Raw genomic sequence first — 12,240 nt, 5'->3', positions numbered from 1 at the left:
ATGTTGTTCATATTAAAGCCTGGGCTGTTATTCCATGCATGCAGATTAGAAGAAAGTTATTAAACCTTGTTGGTGAAGAGGGTAATGCAGCTAGTATTCTAGGGGCGAACTTCTCAGCTGGTTTTGTTGCTGGAAGCTTTGCAGCTGCAGCTACCTGCCCACTAGATGTTGCAAAAACTAGAAGACAAATAGAGGTTTGGCTTCACAATGAACTTTATGTGTGCTAGGATCCCTTTCTTTCCATAGATGTTACAATAATCCTAAATATGTTTCTTTTTATATAGGTGCTGCATAGTGCAACTCTTTGTCTTTTGCCTTGAAATCTTCAGAATAAAGAAGCCAATTTCCTTAAAAATGCAACTATTCGTAGTGATTGCTAATATGCTCCTTCTATGTGAATATTTGATGGTTGTTGGTTCATTATTTCTAATCTTCCCTGAAGTCAGATATACATCTTTTAGATGTTCTGAAAGTTCCTCTATGTTAATATCCGGAAGCTAGACCAAACTTCTTGATTGCAGGTATTTGTCTTGGATGACCAGGACATGATCGATATAATGTTTGATTTTAGTTTACAGCAGAACTGCATCAAAGATCTGTGTTATGGAGGGTTATGTTAACATGTGCAGGTTTTAACAGGGTTTGACTAAGCTCTCTTCTGGGTTTTGGTAGGAGTTTTTAGTTCGATGCTATATCTAATTCTCTTTTTGGGATTAATCATACTTAAATGTAATTTATTTGTTGGAAAACATGCTATCAATCTTCTTGTCTATTTATTGGAAAATATGAAACATAACATTGGAACCCTCAACATAGAGTGACTGAATGAGAACTCCTCGGGGGGGTTAACTTTAGATTTTATAAATAGTAGCAGAATGTTAGAGAGTTATAATAAGTACATAGTGGGAACTGTTGGTACAAATGAAAGTGGAAGTTATAGATACGTTCATAGGATTAGGATATCATAAGTGAAAGAAGCTTTGAAAAGGATGAAGATAGGAAAGGTTTAAGGACCAGATGGTATCCCGATAGAGGTTTGGTAGTGCATGGGGGAGGTTGACTTGCTGATGAAGTGTTCAACAAGGTGTTGAGACTTGAGAACAAAGAAAATGCCAGATGAATAGAGGGAAAGTATTGTGGTACCTATTTACAAGAACAAAGGAGACATACAGAATTGTGCGAACTATCGCGGGATTAAGCTTATGAGCCATACTATGAAGCTCTGGGAGATAGTGACTGAGCAACAACTAAGGCATGAAATGAGTGTATCTGAAAATCAATTTGGTTTTATGTCAGAAATGTCAACAACTGAGGTTATTTTCCTACTTAGGCAACTGATTGAGAAGTTTAGGGCCAAAGAAAAAGACCTCCACAAGGTCTTTATTGCTCTAGAGAAAGCTTATAATAGAGTATCTCGAGATTTGATTTGGTGGGTGTTGGAAAAGAAAGGAGTCTTCAGACAGTACATCGACTAGGTGAGAGATATGTACGATGGAGTACTAACTAGTGTATGAATAACTAGTGGAGAGACGAGTGAGTTTTCAGTGATAATAGATCTACATCAAGGGTCAACATTGAGCCTGTACTCTTTGTCTTAGTTATGGACGACTTAACTAGGCACCTATTGGATGAGATACCATGGTGCATGTTCGCTGATGACAGTTCTGATTGATGAGACCCGAAACGACGTCAACATAAAGTTAGAGCTTTGGAGGGATGCTCTAAAATCCAAAAGTTTTAAAATTAGCCGGACTAAGACAAAGTGTATGGAATGCAAGTTTAGTAATAATAGGAGTAGAGATGCTGAAGTAGTTAAGATTGGCGGCCAAGAAGTACAAAAAAGACCGTATTTTCAATGTCTTGGGTTGATAATCCAGGAAAATGGAGAGATTGAGGAAGATGTTGCACACAAAATTAAAGCTAGGTGGGCGAAGTGGAGATATGCAAATGTGATCGTCGCATACTAATGAAGCTGAAGGGCAAGTTCTGGATGAAATCAGCATTTTCCCTTTTCCATCAATATTCAGATAAAATGTCTTCTTTTCATTAGATTATTTTCCCTTTTCCATCAATATTCAGATAAAATGTCTTCTTTTCATTAGATTTGGGTGTCTATGGAGCCCAAGAGTTGAGTTTGTGGCCTTGTCTAAGCACATGGGGTGTGTGTTACGCCTATACAAACATACCTAGCACCTTCAATCCCAGATCTACTCTGATGTGTAGAAATGATACTGTTTTCTAGATGTAAATAATTAAATTTTTAGTTTTGCTTTTCAGAAACACCACCTGCGAATTAAGAGAGGGTAACCTCATAGATTAGGTTTATTGTCATTGACCTGTAGATCATACTTGCATTTACTATATTTTCATCATATAAATTATTAATAAGTTTATTATATCTATACTATGTATAATAACCATGGTTAAGGTAGGACAAGTGTCACTCAGCCGGGGGACGACCCTATTGAGAAAGAACTGGTAGGGGAACTGCTTAGGATCAATGATAAAATTATTCATCTTAGTGATTTGGGGTTAATGTCCCACTTTCGTTTGGGTGGGTGACAGACTTCTCGAGCATCGGTTGGACAGGAACGCTAACAACAAACCCCAAAACATCAATTGCGTGGAAAAACAATCCCGTTTTTCCTTCCCTAATGAATAATTTGTGGGCTTTAATAGTCTTTTTGGGACATGAAAAATGGGGATTCAATTGCCTTGTATGCTTATTTACATCAACTACCTATCAATATAATGGAGGAATTTTTACCTCATTAATGTCTTGAACTTTAGAAGAAAAGAGTAGAGATGCCACTAACTAAACCGAAGGAAGCCCCGCTTCTTTCAATTCTGAAACTCGGGCATTCTAGTTTTTTCTTAATGAAAATCATTTATATTTGTTATTTGATCATGGATGTAAGGTGTGCTTGTGCATCAGACAAGCTATTGATAGTTACTATAACATCTTATATATGATTTCCTAAGCTACTATAAATTGTAAATATGCATATGGGTTTGCATGTTATTTTATCATTGCTGTTTCCTACAGTTGCTGATAAATAGACACCTCTCTGATAACCCTCTATTGTTGACATCTGATGGTTTGGGAAGTGATATGAAACTGTAGGCAACCCAAATGATGGCATAGATATTTCTCCATTTTGCATGTAGTTATGTAATCATTTACTATATATTCTATCAATAAAATAGTTGTGTAGCATGTAAACGTTCTAGTTTGAAATTTAACTATTTTATAACGAAAGAAAAATGATAAAGAGTTGCCAAATCCTGAGCCATCAATCAACATGGCTAATTTTACTTTTTTACATGGAGAATATGCAGCATGGGCTATTTGAGAGGCTGCTGTAATAACTGGCGCTACTTTGGTAGGTCACATTGCCTCTGTTAAAATGGACAATGAAAACTGAACATGAAAACTCGTACCATGTAGGATTCCTTTTTGATGTATTTTGTTTGGTGGCACCTATTTCACGTTTGGGAATACATGGGAATTTATGAATTTGGATTTAGATGTTCAAATTGCTCTTGTTTTCTTGCCCCACTTCAACTGTGCTTTATTGACATGTTGTTGATAAGGAACCTTGTTCTTATGATAAATTATTGGCAAGAACGTGATTAAATCTCTTATTAAAATTTTAAAACGATGTCCATCGCTCATTCTAATTTGATGGTGTCCTGGGCTTTTCAGAAGGATCCAGCCAAAGCTTTAAGGATGACGACAAGACAAACTCTGATTGAGGTTTGGAGGTATCTCTCTCTCTCACCCCTCAAGTATAAAGGAGTTCTTAGCTATTTTTTTCTATTGAGTTTCTTCCCTTTGTGGTCTCATTCATTCATTTCCTTTACTTGAAGTTCCAGTTTTCTTCTCTTACATCGTGTGCCCATCATGTTTTTGTGTCCCTTTTTTTACATTTTTCTTCTCAGTTATCTTCTTTCTCTTAAATGTGCATTTTGTGTATTTTTCTTGATTTCCCAGTTTTAATTGTTGGGTGCCTACTCGAAGGTGTAATGTCCATTTGGTAGAATATTTTGATCGGCTTTGACTCAATTACCCCATTAATTTACATGAATATCTTTTCAGAAAAAAAAAGGAAAAGAAAAAGAAATCCTTTGAGCTTCTGGGAATGAAAGCAACTTCCTTGATGTTGCAGAAATGTATGAAACCACATCCTCTTTTCCTGAAATAGCCAAAGAAGCCCTTTGTTTCATAATTGCTTGTCATATGCCATGAATTAATGGTTTTGCCTTGGCTGGCTCCAACTATGGCCTTAAATCACTCATTTTCTCTTTTTGGTTTTGCATGACTGCAAAAGAAAGGAATTTGAACCTGGAAACCTTGCATTTCAGTGGTCAAGTAAAAGCATCAAATGAGGTTGCGTGGTTTTCTCATAATAAAATAGGAATATGTCAAAAATAAAGAGAAGAGTGGAATAATCATTATAAGAAATGAGTTTGGGTACTTGTTCCTTTACTTTTGCAGGGATGGAAGGATGAAGGGACTTTTTATGGGGGTGGGCCCCCGTGTGGCACGTGCTGGTCCTTCTGTTGGGATCGTTGTGTCCTTCTACGAGGTCGTCAAGTTTGCTCTACACAAGGACTCGTGATCCATCCTAGCAAATAAGAGTGGGGTGAGTTACAAATAAGCCTTTCCCATCTCCTGTAACTTTTTGCCCTTTCAAGAACAACAATAGCGAATGAGGAGAAGTGGGAGAAAGTGCATTTATGTGATCCAATGGAATGTAGAGGCTGTATTGAAGGTTCTTACTACAGGAAGTTTGGATCACCATCTAGTAGCTCGCGCATTTGTAGAGGATTTTGCCTTGATATTGTGGAGTATCTCAATTTTGGTTCCGCGCTCACTAGCAGAAATTCTCAAATTGGAAGGCACTCAATTTTGTTGGTCAATGAAGCCGAACTTGGAGAAGGGAAAAGTGTGCAGCGGCTGACATTTTTAATTTGAATTGAAAAATATTATTCATTGTGTTTCGTCTTAATTTCAAAGGTCCTCGAAGGATGTGAGATAACATGTCAAATTTTGTTTTTAGTAATTGTTGGGGGGTAGTTTCCGATTTGGAAAGCTTGTACTAGAATGAAAATACGAGCAGTGTTTTAAAAAATGTCGAGTCAAATCGGATTCGCCCGGTTCGACTCTGGAATCGGCACAGTTTGTGCCGGTTCCTGCATTATACACGAAATCGCCCGATTCCAGAGAGAACTGGGTGATTCTGTACTGAATCGTTGACTCTCGTGAAGAACACGAGCTGCACAGTGTTCTTTACGGATTTTTTCAAAATTTTTTTTTTTTTTTATCATTCTTTTTTCTTTTTTTTGCCATGTGATCGAATATTCAAGTTTTATGCAGTTTTTTCAGCCTTTTTATGCATTAAATGGTGGAAAAATTTCAAGTTTTTGGATCATGAAAGTTTCAGGTTTTAGGGTTTTCGCTTTTCGTTTTGTTTCATGCTAAATAAGACATGCCAAATAAGACATGAATCTATGAAAAGCTTGAGGCATATTGATCGTAAATGTGTCCATTAGAAATTTCTGTTACGAATTTGTGATATCTTTGAGAAAAACAGATTAATTGAAGTCACAGGTTCATGAAACAAGGTAAGAATTTTGCGTATTTTTTTTTTTTTCGCCATTTGATCAATTTCAATTCATATTTTGAAAATAATCAGTTAAATTTGTAGGGTTTTAAATTTTTATCGTGTCTTTTATCATTTATCATATTCAATTTTATTTAATTTATTCAATTACAGTTCGAGTTTTTAAAAGAACACAGTGATGTTTGTGAAAAAAAAATTCGGCTGTTTTAATTTTTTTTTCGCCTTTTGATCTATTGTTCACTATATATTACAAATAATGTGTTAGATTTCTAGGGTTTTGAATCTTTATAGTCTTGTTTATAATCAGATGTATTCAATTTGAGCTTCATTTGTTAGATTCAATGACTGTTGTCTGTGAAGAACTGTGTTTTTTTTTTTTTTTGCTCAATTTAATCTATTTGATTTGATTTATTGATGATAATGTGTTCATAATTTAGGGCTTTGATTCCTTATAGTGTTGTTTATCAAAACATGTATTCAATTGGATGTAATTTATTCGTTTGGAGGTGGAATTTTTTAATTGAAATGGTTGATGTAAGATGGCTTTGTAAAGAACAGATTTTTTGTTTTATTTTTTTTTTTTGTTTTTTTTTGTTTTTTTTTGTAATCCATGATCGAATTTTTTGAAAATTTGAGATTTTCGAAAAGATGTGAAAGTCGTGACAAGATTTTGATTATCATGAGGTATTAAACCATATTTTTAATTTTTATTGTTTGAGTTTGCTGTGCTTTTTTTTTTTTTTATTTATTTATCCGCGATCGAGTTTTTTGAAAAATGATGATTTTCTGAAAAGATGTGAAAATTGTGACCAGGTTTTGATTATCATGAGGTATTAAACCATATTTTTAATTTTTATTGTTAAAGTTTTTGTTAAAAAAATTGTATGTTGATAGATTATTTATGTAAAAAAATGCATGTTATTATATTTTTAATGTAAAATTGTATTTTTTTAATTTGTTGTTAATGCATTTTTGAGTTGGAATGACTGATGTTAGGTGGCTCTTTAAAGAATTGTTTTTATTTGTCTTTTTTTTTTAGTACAGGATCGATTTTTTTTGAATAATCGTGATTTTTCGAAAAGATATGAAAGTAGTGACCAGGTTTTGATTATCATGAGGTATTAAACCATATTTTTAATTTTTATGGTTAAAGTTTTTGTTGAAAAAATTGTGTTGATAGATTATTTATGCAAAAAAATGCATGTTATTATATTTTTAATGTAAAACTGTATTTTTTTAATTTGTTGTTAATGCATTTTTGAGTTGGAATGACTGATGTTAGGTGGTTTTGTGAAGAATTGTTTTTATTTGTTTTTTTTCTTTAGTACATGATCGATTTTTTTTTAAAAATCGTGATTTTTCGAATAGATATGAAAGTAGTGACCAGGTTTTGATTATCATGAGGTATTAAACCATATTTTTAATTTTTATTGTTAAAGTTTTTGTTGAAAAAATTGTATGTTGATAGATTATTTATGCAAAAAAATGCATGTTATTGTATTTTTAATGCAAAATTGTATATTTTTAATTTGTTTTTAATGCATTTTTTAGTTGGAATGACTGATGTTAGGTGGCTCTATGAAGAATTGTTTTTATTTATTTATTTTTTTTTAGTACATGATCGATTTTTTTCAAAAAATCGTGATTTTTCGAAAAGATATGAAAGTAGTGACCAGGTTTTAATTATCATGAGGTATTAAACCATATTTTTAATTTTTATGGTTAAAGTTTTTGTTGAAAAAATTGTATGTTGATAGATTATTTATGTAAAAAAATGCATGTTATTATATTTTTAATGCAAAACTGTATTTTTTTAATTTGTTGTTAATGCATTTTTGAGTTGGAGTGACTGATGTTAGGTGGCTCTATGACGAATTGTTTTTATTTTTTATTTTTTTTTGGTACATGATCGATTTTTTTTGAAAAATCGTGACTTTTCGAAAAGATGTGAAAGTAGTGATTAGGTTTTGATTATCATGAGGTATTAAACCATATTTTTAATTTTTATTGTTAAAGTTTTTGTTGAAAAAATTGTATGTTGATAGATTATTTATGCAAAAAAATGCATGTTATTATATTTTTAATGCAAAATTGTATTTTTTTAATTTGTTGTTAATGCGTTTTTGAGTTGGAATGACTGATGTTAGGTGGCTTTGTGAAGAATTGTTTTTATATGTTTTTTTTTTTAGTACATGATCGATGTTTTTTGAAAAATCGTGATTTTTCAAAAAGATATGAAAGTAGTGACCAGGTTTTGATTATCATGAGGTATTAAACCATATTTTTAATTTTTATTGTTAAGTTTTTGTTGAAAAAATTGCATGTTGATAGAATATTTATGCAAAAACATACATGTTATTATATTTCTAATGCAAAACTGTATTATATTTATAATGTAGTTTTGCATTAAAAACGTATTTTCAGTTTTTAAAATTTTGAAAGCAAAAAATACAATTTGTTAAATTGTATTATCGTGAGGAATTAAAGTGAATATCATTGTAAAAAAATCGTGGCATGTATGACAATTATATTATCTTGCATTTTTTCAATTTTATTATTAAATTTTTAATGCAAAAAATGTATGTTCTTGATAATTGAGTTGTAGCCATGTTTGGAGCTTGCATTTTGTATTATATTATCCTGTATGTTTGTAATTGATATGTACGAAAATATTATTGTCAATAAAAGTATTTTGCAATAACAAATAACAACAAATATAACTACATGAACTACCCCAATATATTATCATTGCGCATGGTGATTATTTTTCTTATTGAACTGTCAGGTTAATTTTTAACTTTTTACATATTAAAACAGTTGAATCATGTCAAGATTTGCAGAAGACCCTGCATGGCAACATGGGGTTAAACTTGATCCCAACAAAAACGACAAAATTGTAATTACTGCCAAAGAGTGATAAGTAATGGGGTACATAGGTTCAAGCAACACTTGACAGGGGTTAAGGGAGATAATTATGCATGCAGTAGTGTATCTAGTAATGTAAAAAGATACATGACGGCATTTCTTAAGGCTAACAAAGGTAAAAAAATTGCCAAACATAGGATGAATGAGGAGATAACTAGTTTATATATGCCATCAAACATGAATGATCCAGAAGAGCAATATAATAATCGACTAGAAGAGCAATATAATAATGACCTGGAGATGACCACAATAATGAGTTTACATGAACAATATCACAGGAAACGTGGGTTTAAAATGCTCGGTGGTTATGACATAGGCATGCATGGTGGGTCTAGCTCAAACATGTATGACAGGCCCAACTTAGACATGCATGGCAAGCCCAAGTCGAGCAAGTATGGCGGGCCTAGCTCAAATATGTATGGAGGGGTTGGTGGCAGTATGTGTCAACAAGAATCAAACGTTGAAGAAATAGTTCCTAGCTTATCTAAGAGTGACAGTATTGCAGGTCATGGTTGTATAGACCCGTTTCTCTTAAAGCCTAAGTCACAACAGATGACCCTAAAGGGCATGGTTAAAGGTACAAGAAACATGTTGGGGAGATATGTTGGTAAATGGCTCTACGATAAAGGGATTCCCTTTAATGCAGCCAATAGCCCATATTTTCCACCTATGGTCAGTGCAATCCAGAGATCCGGCCCGGGGTAAAGCTCCCGACAGCATATGAGCTTAGTGGGCTAATATTAAATAAAGAGGTGGAGGAAGTTACAAAGTGGATTGAAGAATATAAACAGAGTTGGCCAATGACAGACATTACTATCATGAGTGATGGTTGGTTGAATAAAGTTAGCAAAAAGAAGTTTTTAAACTTCTCGGCCTATTCCCCAAAAGTTAATCTTTTTGTTTAGCAAAGACGTATCAGGGATAAAGAAGGACGCAAACTTCTATGTACGACTATATGATCAGATAGTGGAGGAGATGGGAGATAAACATGTAGTCCAGTTTATTACGGATAATGCGCGTGCATGTGTTTCTGCGGGCGGTAAATTGATGGATAAGATGAAGCATTTAGTATGGACCCCGTGTGCTGCACACAACATCGATCTTATGTTAGAGGAGATCGGTGAGATCAAAATTGTGAAGGAGACTCTAGAGAAAGCAAGGTTGGTGTCGAGATTTATATACAACTACTCTAAAATTTTATTTCTGTTTAGAGAACACTCTAAGAAAAAGGAGATAATTAGGCCTGCCATGACCCGCTTTGCGACCGATTATTTAGCTGTAGACTCTATTCGGGAATCTGAAGGTGCATAAAAGAGATTGTTTACCCGTGAAGAGTGGTTAAATGATCGCCTCTCGAAGTCCAGTACCGATATAAAAGTGGACGGCATAGTCTCAAATAGGAGGTTTTGGTTTCGATGTTCCAGTGTCGTAGAGGCCACTGCACCTTTGGTCACAGCGTTAAGAATTGGATGTTGACAAGAAAGCTACCATGGGCATCTTTTATGAAGGTATCGAGAGGGCGAAATCAGTTATTGGGGAGAAATGTAGTTTTGCTAGCAAAATGATCGAGATTATAGAAAGGAGGTGGAACACCAAATTTGGACGTCCAATTCATTATGCTGGTAAATATATATTTATATCATTAGAATGTTTCATTTTAAATCATGTTTTTATAAAATTGTAAATGACATTTTTCTATCTATATATTTTCTATTTGACAGTTGAACATCCCCAGAAGATTATAGAAGCGGTCAGATACATTATTGCAAGGTTGGAGAGAAGCCATCGAAACCAAGTAGCAACAATACAAGAGGTATTATTTAATATTTGGGTAAGAACTTCATTTAGTTGTTATATTTGTGAGGAATAATGCACTAAAACAAAATATATTTGTTTTAGCTTGCTATGTATAGGGATGCTATAAGATCCTTCGGAACTAGACTTGCCAGGAATTCTCGAACTAAGATAGATCGAGGTTATCCCCTTGCTAATATTTTGTTCATTCATATATTTAATCTTATGAATTGTTCTTGTCCATACAATGCTGTTTGCATTTTAATCCAGCTCAATGGTGGGAGATATATGATACTGATGCACTTTACCTAAAGAGGATAGCAATCAAGGTGCTCTCTCAGACATGTTCTGCTACTAGCTGTGAGCGCAACTGGAGTACGTTCCAATGGTTGCACACTACTAAGAGGAATCGACTCGCTTCGAAGAAGCTTCATAAACTAGTCTACGTTTATTACAACTTAAACCTCTAAGAGCGGCAAATGAGAATGAAGCTTGAAGACTATGAGCCGATAGACTTAGACGTAATATTTATCACAGACACAGCAGATCAATGCGTAGTAGAAGAGGCGTAGTAGAAGAGGAGGAACCAGTGTTGCACAAGAGGCTATCGGTGATGAAGATCTTGAAAAAGGTGATGAGCAGCATAAAAGCAGAAGTAGCCAGCCAACGTATCCACAATTCGTGGGAGATGTCGATGATATTGCACCTAATGAGGGAGAGTGGGAAGGGGGTCTAAGGGAAAATGAGAGCGATGATGATTCTGAGGCTACCCTATCCCAACCATATTATTCACATATCGAGTCCCAACGGCAATAGGGTAGGGATGAGCAAGACAGTGTAGGTGAGCATGAAGGATGAACAAGCTTCGGGAATTTTGGATTGGGAACACAACAGGACACTAACACTCAGGGATTTGGGTATAGTCAGGCGCCTGCTAATATCGATGATTCGTTTTTATATCGAATCAATGAATTGTTAAACGAATTCAATCAATGGCACTAGCGTGACGAAGAAGAAGAACGACGTCGTCTGTCATTTTATTTTTAGATCGTATGTTACTAATTGTATGCTTTATTGTAGTCCATTTATGTTGATATACTTATTCCATGATAATTCTATGTTTATCCTTTTGTGTGATGTAAATTAAATGGTAAATAGTAGTTCATGCAGGGAAAAAACATATCAATATTCGTATATTCATGTAAAGAAATGAAAATTCTTAATGAAGTACCCTCATTTCTTATTGAATTTCTAAAAAATAATATTTATAATGAATTTTAATAATTTTTCGGATTTGTTTGAAGCTTTAATTTGATCGATTCAGTTGATTCCTGATCCGGATTGTCGATTCGTCGATCCGGATTGCCGATTCGCCGATGCGAATCGATTTTTGAGGTGCCTTATCCGAGTCACCAATCCGCTTTTTAAACCATTGGATATGAGTGTTGGAAGTAGGTTATAAGCTGATCATCCAACAGATTGGATCGTCGTGCAATATATAAACAGGCCATCTAGCGGCTCACATTTTCGTTAAATTTTTTTGGGTTTTAGTCACCGGTATTTTTATACCATTGTTTGCACCCCTCCTAGAATGATAGGTGGCATTTTGAAGAGTGTGTGAATGGTATATCGACAAAGAACAGCCCGTTTCTAAAATAGTCAATAATACAAATTTTAAGGGCATTTTGGTCTACATGCATTCATATCTTCTCTCTCCATCGCTCTTCCCCCTCAAATTGGCATCTTCGTCTGTTACTTAAAATCCTCTCCCCTCCCCTCTCTATCTCATCAGTAAGGAGAGATTCTCTGCACCATGAACCCTTATCTCCTACAAAGACGATCTATCTCATCAGTAAGGAGAGATTCTCTGCACCATGAACCCTTATCTCCTACA

At 34.2% G+C, this 12,240-nt stretch overlaps 1 protein-coding gene and 1 long non-coding RNA gene across 6 annotated transcripts in view; both read left to right on the top strand.

Annotated features, from left to right (window-relative positions):
• LOC18426806 (mitochondrial carrier protein MTM1) overlaps nt 1-5,095 on the top strand; it is a 29,714-nt gene extending 24,619 nt beyond the window's left edge. For all 5 annotated transcript variants that reach the window (XR_016046184.1, XR_016046182.1, XR_016046180.1 and 2 more), the window contains 3 exons: nt 45-194; nt 3,707-3,765; nt 4,499-5,095. Coding sequence is in view for 2 of the 5 variants with exons in the window: in XM_020662732.2 (XP_020518391.1) it covers nt 45-194; nt 3,707-3,765; nt 4,499-4,622 (333 nt within the window). In the remaining 3 variants the exon portion in view is untranslated. The remainder of the gene's footprint in view (nt 1-44; nt 195-3,706; nt 3,766-4,498) is intronic.
• Nucleotides 5,096-7,480: 2,385 nt separating this feature from the next.
• Nucleotides 7,481-11,589, top strand: LOC148783761 (uncharacterized). The gene is made up of 3 exons (XR_016046174.1): nt 7,481-10,174; nt 10,274-10,365; nt 10,617-11,589. It is a non-coding gene; the product is annotated as an uncharacterized LOC148783761 (long non-coding RNA).
• Nucleotides 11,590-12,240: the final 651 nt, after the last annotated feature.

Source organism: Amborella trichopoda, chromosome 1 (genome assembly GCF_054954075.1).
Source record: "Amborella trichopoda isolate Santa Cruz 75 chromosome 1, AtrichopodaSantaCruz75HAP2 v2.0, whole genome shotgun sequence".
Classification (NCBI taxonomy): domain Eukaryota; kingdom Viridiplantae; phylum Streptophyta; class Magnoliopsida; order Amborellales; family Amborellaceae; genus Amborella; species Amborella trichopoda.
The sequence above is the reverse complement of the archived record's forward strand: the minus strand, read 5'-3'. Positions and strand labels throughout refer to the sequence as shown.